General features: G+C 49.6%; 1 protein-coding gene across 1 annotated transcript in view; it reads left to right on the plus strand.

Annotated features, from left to right (window-relative positions):
- RASSF5 (Ras association domain family member 5) overlaps positions 1-12,368 on the plus strand; it is a 66,791-nt gene that overhangs the window by 21,865 nt on the left and 32,558 nt on the right. The window contains exon 2 of the mRNA XM_047840442.1: positions 1,888-2,009. Within this exon, the coding sequence (XP_047696398.1) occupies positions 1,888-2,009 (122 nt within the window). The remainder of the gene's footprint in view (positions 1-1,887; positions 2,010-12,368) is intronic.

Consider the following 12,368-nt stretch of genomic DNA (forward strand, 5'->3'; position numbering starts at 1 on the left):
CCTGTGTCAGGTGCTCATCTTTGGGGGTGTAAAGGAAGAGGGCATCTGCGGAGAGTGGAAGTCTCATGCCAAAACCCCCAAAAGAGTGGGAGAAGAACAGACTCACCCTGGGCCCAAGATGGGGGATGCCTGGGTAACTCAGTAGGTTAAGCATCCAATTACACACTTGATATTGGCTCAGGTCATGATCTCATGGGTTCGTGAGTTCAAGCCCCACATTGAGCTCCGTGCTAACAGTGTGGATCCTGCTTGGGATTCTCTGTCTCTCTCTCTCTCTCTCTCTCTCTCTCTCTCTTCTGCCCCTCACACACACTCTTTCTCTCTCTCAAAATAAATAAATTAATTAATAAAAAAAGAATACACATGTGCTGGATTTTTGGAGCTTGTTACAAAGAAGGAAAAGAATGTCAGGAGCCTGAGTTCCTGTCAGCCCAGTCCCCAGATTCTCCAAACAGTGTCCCCCAGTCCCCAGATTGTCCCCAGTCCCCAGATTGTCCAAACAAGTGCAGGCTATCGTGTCCCCTACCACAGATCCTGTCCAGATCAGCCCATCCCCACACACCTGGCCTCACATTCAGGAAGTCAGCCTTCTCAAGAGAGACTCTGCACCCTGCCTGGGCTGGGTCTTCGGGCTGAGCTGTGGCACCTCCGGGACAGGTGACCCCAGCTGGCCCAGAAGCTGTGTGCAGGAACCGCACCTCAAACCTGACCAAATCTGGGCATTTCGCCTGCTGATGGACTTGCGTGGGTTTCTTTACTTCACTCCCATCCTCTGTACTGCTCTCCTTCCCTTGCCTGGCCTCCTGCTGAAGAGGCTGCAGAGCCCCGTCCCCCCCACCCGGGGAAGTGCTGGCAGCACTGGCCCTGCTGCTGAGCCGTGTGTCACTGGGCAAACTCACTTCACCTCTTTGAGCCTCAGTCTCCCCACCGCTAAAGTAGTTCCCAAGGCTCTGTACAACCCTGGAGATTTAGTCCTGCTTCCATGGAAATGAACATTGTCTATGAAATGTATGCTTTCCCAGGGCGCCTGGGGGGCTCAGTTGGTTGAGCGTCTGACTTCGGCTCAGGTCACGATCTCAAGGTTTGTGAGTTGGAGCCCCGCGTTGGGCTTTGTGCTGACAGCTCAGAACCAGGACCCTGTTTCAGATTCTGTGTCTCCCTCTCTCTCTGCGCCTCCCCTGCTCGTGCTCTGTCTCTCTCTCTCTCAGAAATAAATAAAACATAAAAAAAAAAAGAAAGAAACATATGCTTTCCCATGAAGCACCTGATTTGGGATGTTATCTGTGGGCCTTTTAAGCTGGGTTAGAGAAGCCGCCTCCACATTTCTGGTTGGGGCAGGGTCAGAGACAGGTAACAGTCCTTCCTGTTGAGGATAACGCCTTTGTCCCTGGAGGCACTTTAATTTGTTAAGACCTGTTCTCCCCTATGACTATGAACTTCCTTGTGCACCAGGCAGGGAAGCTATTACCTGTATCCTACAGGCTGGCAAAATGAGGCCCAGAAAAGTGAAGTCTTTCTCCAGGGATCTGTGACCCCTGGTGATTGATGTCAATCAGTAGAAAGAGCACCAGCCTGAAGTCAGATGACTTGACCTTGAGAAAGTCACTAAGGTCCCTAGATCCCAATTTCCTGTCTGTAAAGTGGCAATAATAATGATTGCAAGGTCACACAAAATAACGGTGGTGAGAACAGTTTGCAAGCGCATAAAACACGCATTACCCGTCACCAGCCATTCCCTGTGGCACCGAGGTGTCCTCCCACGCTCCACTTCTCTCCTTCACGGTTTTCCTTCCTGGAGCAAAACGCCATCTCCCAGGGTATTTCTCCGTGTGGAAGTGGATAGAATCCTGCCTGACTCCTAATCCCCTGGTGCTTCTTTCCCTCCAGACTGTAAATTCACCTGCCACCCGGAGTGCCGCCATCTGATCCAGCTGGACTGCAGTCAGCAGGGAGGCCCATCCCAGGACAGACCCTCTCCAGAAAGCACCCTCACTCCAGTCTTCAGCCAGGTAGGCAGCAAAGCTCAGGGACCGGGCTGGGAACAGCTTCCTCTGGTGTCCTAGACTCCACTTTCTTTGCCCGGGAGCTCTGGTCAGCAGGAGGTGGCATGAATACCGCACGCGTGCTGGATGTTGGGGTCTCCTCCGGCCAGACACACTCCTTTCCAAGGGCCTGGGATGATGGAACAGGAACAGTGACACAGAGAACTGTGTAGACACTCAGAAGTGCTCTTCAGTGCTCTCCAAGCACAGAGCCTACTTTGGCCGAGGGCTTCAAGCTAGAGGTGTGGGTATAAATGAGGGCAGGAAGGAGAGAAGGCTCCTGAAGGTCCTTTGAAGCCTCATAGCCCTGGGGCAGTGGGGATGTTGGAGCTGAGGCTCCTCCAGTATATCATCCTCCCTGTGGTCAGCCTGCTAACCTAGATATAACTTTAGAAGGGCTGGGCGGATATTCTTGCTTTGTGTTCAAGAACCAGGAAATCGATGTCCAAAGCAGCCTCTGGTTCATGGGTTTAGCCAAGGCTCTTGAGTCAGGATGCATCCAAACTTTGATGTCTAGGATTTGGAATGGAGACAGGACAAGATTTTTTGGTTCTTGCATTGAACGAGCCCTCATTGAGTATCCATTGTGTGCCAAGCACTGGTAAGAGTGGGGATAATAAATGGTGCTTCACAGTGCTTATCCCCAGAGACCTTACATTCTGGCAGGGGACACAGAATACAACCCAAGAGTATGTACTGTGATGCATGTTGCAATAAAAGAAGCACGAATCAAGTGTTTTGAGAATGCAAAGCAATTGTTTCTGTTGGGAGACATCAGGGACGTTTGATCTGATCCTTAATGTATGAGTTGCTGGTCAGGGAGGTATGGAGTGTTCCCAGATATCGTTCATCTATTCATTTAAGAAATAGGTTTTTAGGGTTGACCATGTGCCAGGCCCAGGAATGCCAAGGACTTAGTGATGAAGCAAACAGACACGGTGCCTGCCCTCCCTGTGCTTGCGGTAGAGGAGGGGAGTGAGATTTTAAACAAATAAGCCCAGGGTGCTGTGAGAGACAACACAGGTGCCGAATGACTGGTTACTTCCTGGAGAGAACACTAGTGGCCTAGAGAATCCCAAGTGGGCCCCAGCTCCTGAGACTAGCCATCCACAGGCATTTTCTGGCCATGATTAGTCACCTGATCTGCCTGTGGGTGTTACCAGCCTTCCTGCTGTTCCCCCACCCCTTGTCTCCCATTGGGAAAGCATTGCTAGAAAGCAAACATGATGTATGTTTCTATAAGAACGAGACCGAATGGGTTCTAAGGTACATGTTTACAAAAATTCTGTACATCCTCCACACATTTTGGAATAGGAACTGTTTCTAGTGTGGCCCGAATGTAACCAGGCCTTGATGCCCCACGAGGGGTGAGGAGGAAGGAGGGGCACGTCAGACCTCCAAAACCCTGCCGAACGATGCAGAATTTTGCCTAAGGTTTTCCTTACAAGATGGAGGAGGGGGGTTACAGAGCACACCCTGCAGCAGCATTTCCTAGAAATGGCAGTTTCTGGGGATATTTTTGGTTGTCCCAACTGGGGTGATGCTACTGGCATCTAGGGGGAGAAGCCAGGGATGCTGCTAAACACCCTACATTACACAAGACAGGCCCCCACAGCAAAGAATTATCTGGCCCAGGGGAGGTCTAGAAACCCTTCCCTGGAACAGTTTAGCTAGCTCCCAAGTGTGGTGGGCAGGCCCTGGAGTTCGCTGTGTATCTTGTCTCCCCCTCAGGGCGTCAACAGCAAACAGGGGCTTCCAAGTCTGAGTATTCGGAAGCAGAGTGGCCCCCTCTTTCCTCTGCTGGAAAGAGGAGTCAACCTCAGAACCATGTGGCAAACTGCATCAAGGCTGAGTCTAGACTCATCCACCAATGTCTAGAGTACATCCACCAGTAAAATAGAGAAGGAGCCACACAGAACCACACAGAAGGGTCCAAGTCCCACGTGGGTGCTGAACGGCCCCCAGCCAGCAAACAGTCTGGAGTGGGGTTTGCTCCCGGCCGGCTGGGTTGGCTGTTATGTTTGCCTTGGACAGGCCCGATTGCATGCTTCAGCACAGCCAGGGCAGGACCTAGCCTTCTATCAATAAAACCTGGGCCCTGCTCCAGTCTCACTCCCCTTTTCTAAAAGGCTTGTTTATGCTGATTTCCTTCTTGGCTTGATTTTCAGTTAAATACCAGCATGGAGCTTTCTTTCACCTTGACGTGGTCACCTGGGCAGAGCTAGCTTCATGTGCCAGTGCTGTCTTCCTGGGAGGCTTTGTTGTGGCCTGGTCTGAGCTCAGCTAGTTTGGGGGCATATGGCTGCTGGGAGGTCTCAGCTTGGTGGCATTTCTCCTTGCAACTCTTTAAGGAAAAGAAAACCATTGATTTCCTTCCGTCTGGAAGGAACCACTGTGAGTTAACATTTTTACATTTTCTTCCTGTATATTCATCCATTTTTCAAAACATGGTTGGGATCATCCTGTAGATAAGTATCTGGCCTCCACCTCTGAAAAGCAGTAATCCCAAGGTTCTGGCTGTCTTCTCTCTGCCATGCCAGAGGGAGACAGGGAGGGAGGAAGAAGGGTAGGTGTGTGAGGGGGCAGAGATGGACTCAGAACCCCCAGCTGCAAACTTAACAGGCCCTGTGGGTTGTGCTTGACTCTCCCAAGTGGAGAAACGGAGGAAAGGTGCCCACCTGTTCTTTCTCCACCACAAACCTAGTACTTTTATTTTATTTTTGAGAGACAGAGACAGAGCTCGAGCAGGGGAGGCATAGAGAGAGAGGAAGACACAGAATCCGAAACAGGCCCTAGGCTCTCAGCTGTCAGCACAGAGCCAGACATGGGCTCAAACTCATGAATCATGAAATCATGACCTGAGCCAAAGTCGGACGCTTAACCGACTGAGCCACCCAGGTGCACCTATTATTATTATTTTTTTTTGAGAGACAGAGAGAGACTGGGTGCAAACAGGGGAGGTTCAGAAGGAGAGGCAGAGAGAGTTTCAAGCAGGCCGTGCGCTCAGCACTGAGTCAGATGTGAGGCTCCATCCCACGACCATGAGATCATACCCTGAGCTAAAATCAAGAGTCAGACATTCAATGGACTGAACCACCCAAGTGCCCCAAAACTAGTGTTTTAGAATCTCTCCTTGGAGATCTCTGATGTCTGTGATATGTGACTTTTTCCCTGGGCACTTCTTGTTGACCTAGCGAATCCCCTTCATGTCCACCCCAGGTCCCTTCTTCAGTTTCACCCTGATTCCCAGAGAACATGGCTGGCATTGGCCAAAGACCACAAGAAATTGCCAGCATGGCTGCAGTTCCTTTACTAGGCCCTGATTACTTTATGCTTCAGGTGGTCTTTACTCCTAGATGTCACTCTGTGATGAAAAAAAACCCCAAAAACCCTCAGGGACTCCCCGGTGCCCTCGCAATGGAGCTCGAGTTTGCCAGTTTGGTCCAGGCCTTTCATTGCCTTTGCGGAAGCAGACCCCGAGGATGGAAGTTCTTGCCCCAACTGTTGATTCTCATCATAACCCACTGTAGCCTAGGGGACGCCTCGCAGCTCTGCCTCCGTGGCCTCTGGTGCCACTTATGTTGGTGCATGGAATGCGCAGGTGACAAGCAAAACCATAAGCGATCTTCCTTCCACTCAGGTCACTCACAGCCGGGCACTGAAGCTGTTTACACCTGCTGCTCCCAGGGTCCTTCCCCTCCCCCTGCCCTTTCGGGAGCTAGGAGCCAGGAGCACCCAGAAACCAGCCTCCCGCTCCTGGCTGCACACAGCCCGGCCCGGCCCTCACTCAGGCACTTTCCACACGTGGGAGTCTGGCCATCCCCATGTTCCTCCTGTGCTACGATTTCCTTAATATTTCTCTTTAAATACGTTCATTTTATCAAACTTAGATAAAACGTGTGTTCGAGGAAAATTTAAAAATCCTTGAACCACTGGTTTGATGTCCTGAGGATTTTTTCCCTGACACATATTCAATTAATTCTTAATCTCTAAAATTGAAAGAACAACGTGTTTCCAAGGACTGCCTCAGATTCCTTCCACACGTATTTACTGAGCCAGGCACTGCTCTAAAATCCTTTTAGGTGCCGTCAGCGGGAAATGCTGCCTACAGAAGCTAGTCTCTTAGGTCATCCAGTGAGTGCTTCGATTACCAGTGCACTGGGTCTGGCCCCTGCCTAAGGGAGGCTGTGACCGTGGAGAGAACCTGGGCAGCTGGGAAGAAAATTCCAGCCATCTGAGCCAGTGCTAAGGCACTCAGCCAAAGGAGAGATGGGAGGTGGGAGCGCCTGGGCAGCTCAGTCGGTTAAGCGTTTGACTCTTGATCTCGGCTCAGGTCATGATCTTACGGTTCATGAGTTCAAGCCCCACATCAGGCTGACGGTGGAGCCTGCTTGGGATTCTCTCTTTCCCCCTCTCACTGCCCCTCCCTCCCTCTCTCTCTGAAAATAAATAAACTTGAAAAAAAAATTTAAAAGAAACAAAGGAGGGGCGCCTGAGTGGCTCAGTCGGTTAAGCATCTGACTTCGGCTCAGGTCATGATCTCACAGCTCGTGAATTGGAGCCCCACGTCAGGCTCTGTGATGACAGCTAGGAGCCTGGAGCCTGCTTTGGATTCTGTCTCCCTCTCTCTGCCCCATCCCTGCTTGCTCTCTGTCTCTCAAAACTGAATAAACATTAAAAAAAAAAAAAAGAAACAAAGGAGGAATGGATCCTTATGTACTTACTGTAGGGAATAGTGCAGAGTGGAGGTAAGTCACTCCATGGTCCATACAGGGCAAGCCTATTTGTATTGTGTGTGTGTGTGTGTGTGTGTGTGTGTGTGTGTGTGTGTTAGTGCAGAGCAAGGGCTTGGAGGCTTCCCGGCAATCCATGGGAGAGATTTCACCTTGCGGGGGTGGGATTAGGAGTCTCTGTCTCTGTTGCCTCCAATGGCCCTCCTGGATTTTTTATCCCATCATCCCTGTGATGAAAACCTGCAGTGGCTTCCCATGGCTCTCAAAATCAATCCAAATCTGGACAAGCACAGAAATCCTTCGTGGTCTGGCTCTGCCAACTCTCCAAAATACCAGAAAGATGGGCCACTGTCCTGGACATGAAACCGAGACACTATGACTGTGGTCTGGCAGGCACTTTTTGCTATAAGATTGGTGATTGTCCTCTCCCCTGTGGCCCAAGGTATGGCTCCCCTTTGTAGATGGGAAGACCAAGACCCTGTCCCCACTCACCAAAGGGACAGATAGATGGCTTCCATAGCTCCAGGGTGGATCAGCCCCACAGGTTGCTGGCTGATACCTTTCTGCCGCACCCTTACCTCCCACCCTCTACTGTCACTCCTTAGCGGGGCCTCTGCTGGAATGGCCTCCCTCAGCCCCTGCAGCCATGCGAGGTGACTCAGCTGGCATGGAAAGCTGAGTTTCCTGGCTCCTGGCCCCATGCTCCCTCCCACAGCAGGCACGCTGCTGTCTGTCTACCCAGGGCTCTGCCTTTCCAGAACGCTGGCCTGCCCCAACCCTGAGCCCAACAGCCACATGCTGAACCCAGAACTACCACACGGGGGAGCCAGCCGCAAGACGGGGAGAGCCTGGGGGCGGGGTCTGTCCCTGCTCAGGCTCCCTAACACACACTGACACACACCTGCACCTTTCTCAGTGGATTCTGGGTCCTAGGTCTCCTCCGAAATGCTGGACAAAGGTTTATCGCATTTAATTGTGACTGATAACAACAGTAGTTAACATTTGTTGAGGTATATCATGTGTTCTTTCTACTTGTTTTATCAGTTATTGAGAGAGAAATATTGAAATATCCAATTATAATTGTGGATTACCCTATTTCTCCTTATGGTTCTATCTTTCTGAATTTTGAAGCTCCATTATTGTGCTTAGACATTTAGGATTAGTATGTTCTCTAGATGAATTGACCCCTTATCATTAAGAAATAACCTTCTTTATCCCTGGTAATATTCTTTGCTCTGAAATCTACTTTGTCCAATAATAATATAGCCACTCCAGCTTTCTTTTGATTACCATGAGCATGATACTTATTAATCCATCCTTTTACTTTTAGGCTATTTGTGTCTTTATAGTTAAAAGTCATTTCCTGTAGACAGCAAATTGTTGGATCTTGTTTTTTTTTTTTAAATCCAATTGGATAATCTCTGCCCTTTAATTGGGTTATTTAGATCATTTGCATTTAATGTGATTATCGATATAATTAGATTTTAAGTCTATCATGTTTCTGTTTTTTCCTATCTGTCCTTTCTGTTCTTTGTTCCTCTTTTTTCCTTGCCTTATTTTGGAAAATTGAATATATTTTATGTTTCCATTTTATTTCATTTGTTGCCAGCCCACCCACATGTGCCAAAGCCAGTCTCCAGCTGTCCTGCTCCACTCTGGCTACATTTGGGACAGCTGCTCCACCCTCCACAGATTTCCTTCAATGCTCTAGAAGCCAGAAGTGTTAGCCAAAGCTGTCAGTGATTCATTTCCACTAGGCAGCTGCCTCTCACAGGAGCCGCCCCAAGGCCTATCTGACCAGCTCAGTCCAACCCATGGGGCTTGTTTCTGATCACGCAGAGCTGAAAGCCTTCCCAACCAGGAGGCACCTGAGATCCTGGCTCTGAGGAGGGACACAGCTCTAGTACCTATTTCTCTAGAAATCCTTAGGTACTGGAGACATTTCCCTGTGTTCCTCACAGCTCGACCCCGACTGTGGCTGCCTGAGATGGCCTCTGGGTGGGCCAGGTCAGTCCTGAGTCTCTGAGGAGGCAGTGAGGCCTCTTTCTACATGTCACAGTGCAGGAGTTGTTTGTGTCTGACCCTGGTGACCACATTGCCCTGGCTAATGGAGGACTGGTCTTGCCTGGAGAGGGGCAGGTGGGGGGCAGGGTTGTTGATCAGAAACACCTTTTGTGATTTTCTAGTCTCATCAAAGGAGGACAACTAGAAGGTAGACTCCCTGTGTCTGACTCGGACCTGACATGAGCTCTTCAGGACCTGTGCCTCTTGGTATCCCTGACTTAACTGTGTCCAGTGTTTTTAAATGTAAGGGCCCTATCAAAGCTGTTAGCCAAGCAACAGAAGTGCTGTGTGGGCTAGAACCCGCGAGACAGTGAATCTCCTGTGAGTCTAACCTAAATGGTATGTAACCACTTACCTTTTATGACAGGAAGTCGCCTGAGGAGAAATAGAGCTCTCTGCTCTGCACGGCTGGTTTAATACTGTAAAATGCTACTCTCAGGATGGAGGATGGCGTTCTTAAGATTCAAGCCAGAGAGGGCATCTGGGAAAGGCTGCTTCTGAAAAGCATGGGGAAGGTGTGGGAGGTCTGGTCGTTACTGGTAAATATGTGTCAGGAAGAGGGGAGGACATTAGATTTTGACAGGCAGAGAAAGCAGTAGAACAAACCACAAGAGGGCAGGGAAGCTGCTGGGAGCATGAATCAAATTTTGTGCGGCTGCAATGAGGGATGCTCTATGCTAGCTGGAGATGGGTATGAACTGCCTGCTGGGCATGTGCTGTGAAGGGCCTTGAAGGACCGACTTGGAGGGTGCAGTTTGGAACATTATTGTGGGCAGTGGGGAGTGAGAGTCGTTGGAGGAAGGACAATTGTAATGGAAAATTGTCAGATACAGAGGGTCTGGACTGTAAATCAGATTCTACCATTTACTTGCTCTGTGACTAGGGCAAACTAACCACGCTGAGCCTCAGTTTATTCCTCTGCAAAATACTTCCTCGCAGGGTTGTGCCGATCAAGTGAGAATATGAAATGTATAAGAGCTTGATAACTCTAATGTAACTTCTTATTTCATGTTGTTCTACTAGACTGTGCGTGGTGACAAGGCAGAGACTATGTTTAATCCAGGCCTGAATCTCAACTCCTGGTCTGGTACTTGCCATGTAGAAGGTACCCAGTAAATATTCCTTTTTCTTTTAAGTTTATTAATTTTTGAGAGAGAGAGAGTGAGAGAGGGAGAGAGAGACAGAGGTGGGGGGAGGGGCAGAGAGAGAGGGGGACACAGAATCGGAAACAGGCTCCAGGCTCTGAGCCATCAGCCCAGAGCCCGACGCGGGGCTCGAACTCACGGACCGCGAGATCGTGACCTGGCTGAAGTTGGACGCTCAACCGACTGCGCCACCCAGGCGCCCCTGAAATTTGAATAAAAGGTTTTGTGATAGAACAGTCATGATTAGACCTTCGTATAGAAGGGTGACTTTGGAGACACCTGGGTGGCTCAGTCAGTTAGATGTCCAACTCTTGATTCTGGCTCAGGTTATGATCTCACGGTTCATGGGATCAGGCCCCATGTAGGGGTCTGTGCTGATAGTGCAGAACCCGCTTGGGATTCTCTGTCTCCCTCTCTCTGCCTCACCACTGCTCATGCTTTTTCTTTCCAAAATATATAAACAATAGGGGCTCCGAGGTGGCTCAGTTGGCTAAGTGTCTGGCTTCTGCTTAGGTCATCATTTTGCAGCTCGTGAGTTTGAGCCCTGCATGGGCTCTGTGCAGACAGCTCAGAGCCTGAAGCCTGCTTTGGATTCCGTGTCTCCTTCTCTCTCTGCCCCTCCCCTACTCTCTCTCTCTCTCTTTGTCTCTTTCTCTCAAGAATAAATAAAAGTTTTAAAAAGTTTATAAGTAAATAAATAAATACTAAAAAAAAAAAAAAAAAAAGAACGGTGACCTTGGCGATAAGGGTACGGGAAGCTTGGAGACGGCAGAGATGGAAACAAAGGAAACTACTGGAAGGCTTTGCAATAATCTACATTAATGGTATTCATTGAGCTAGGAAATGTGAAGGAGCAGGTGGAGGGGGAGGCGGGGAATAATAAGCTCAATTTGGGGCCCATCGCCAGTGAGGCTCCAAGGGAAGGGCTGGGTATTCCGTGAGCTGTCGCATCTTGCCACCGGGAGCTACCTGGGAGGGTGAGAATTCTGAGACACGAGTCTGTGAGGGATAGTTGACACCATTGGCACAGGTGAGACTAAGCTCCCAGGGAGAATACAGGCTTATGGGAGCAGGGGTAGGAAGAGAAGACGGTCAGTGGCTGGGCCCTGAGAAACCTGAACAAGCTAAAGGGAAGATGGGGGCAGAGGCGGACTGGGAAAGTAGTTCCTGGCTTGTGATGGGCTATGATTTCGGGCAGGATGGCTATTACGAGAGCAATCACAAGGGTAAACACCTTATACTACTATAGGGTGTCCCAGACCTTGATTCTGAAGTCAGACAAGCCGGGTGGATTTGGCTTCGCCATTAATTAGTATGATTATGTGCAAATTACTTAACCTGCCTGAACCTCCTTTTCCTGTCTGGAAATAGAGATAATAAGTGTAGCTTCCTCATCAGTTTGTTGTAGGGACTAAATGAAATGATGCACATACAGTTAGTGGCACAGTGCCTGCACATACTGGCTAATAATAATTTCAAAATATGTCTCAGGGGTCGGGTGGCAGGTACCTGACCCTGGTTTTAAGTCTCTGAATATGTCGGCAGGTCATAAGGCCCCAGATCTGATCTCTACCCCGACACCCTTCAGTGGGACAGATGAAGAATCCTGAGGTCCAAAGCTGCTCCAGATGCCATATCAAGCTGGAGTTGAGCTGGGGTAGCATAGAGCTCCTGACTTCCAGTCTTGTGATACAGCTTTTCTGGAACACACAGAGCCACGCAGTGGATCCAATGAGGGGGATCTGGGCACATGCCAGGAGCACGTCTGAGAAAGGAAGAAAGCTTAAAATAGTGTCTTTCGTCATCTGACACTTTGAGGCAGGAAAGTCACCCATTTTACCATTTCACTTTGGCCTTTCTGAACCCCAGCACGATGCCATGGATTTAAGGCTCCAGAGCCTGCAACCTAAGGTCCAGACCCCTCTTTCTGGGTCCAGAGACAAGAGCAGCCAGTTCCTGTCCTTTGTGTGTTCACCCCAGAGACTTAAAAAGCTACTGCTCAGGCTCTTCCATTCCCCTGCCCCCTTCTCCTCCTCTGGTCAGGTTGTCACTGCTGTTGGTTATTCATAGGGAAGAGGTGCTGACAGGGTCATTAGACACTGAAAGGAATCCAATCTTCCTTTCTAAGGGTCCCTGGAGCTTCAGTCTAGATTTTTCCTCCTGGAGGCTGGCCAATTTATTCTATTATATTTGATCTTTGCAGCTTTCAGAAGAAAGTCCCAGGGTCCTCAAGAACACAGTCTCTGTGTTGCTGACTTCTTTACTCATGACTCTCTTCCAGGCCTAGAGTCCCTGACAGGTGGAGCAGGGTGGAGAAAGACACTAACTAGGAGGTAGGAGACTTTGAAGGTATGAGCTGTGATGGAACATGCTACTTCCCTCAC

The sequence above is a fragment of the Prionailurus viverrinus genome, chromosome F1 (assembly GCF_022837055.1).
Source record: "Prionailurus viverrinus isolate Anna chromosome F1, UM_Priviv_1.0, whole genome shotgun sequence".
Classification (NCBI taxonomy): Eukaryota; Metazoa; Chordata; class Mammalia; order Carnivora; family Felidae; genus Prionailurus; species Prionailurus viverrinus.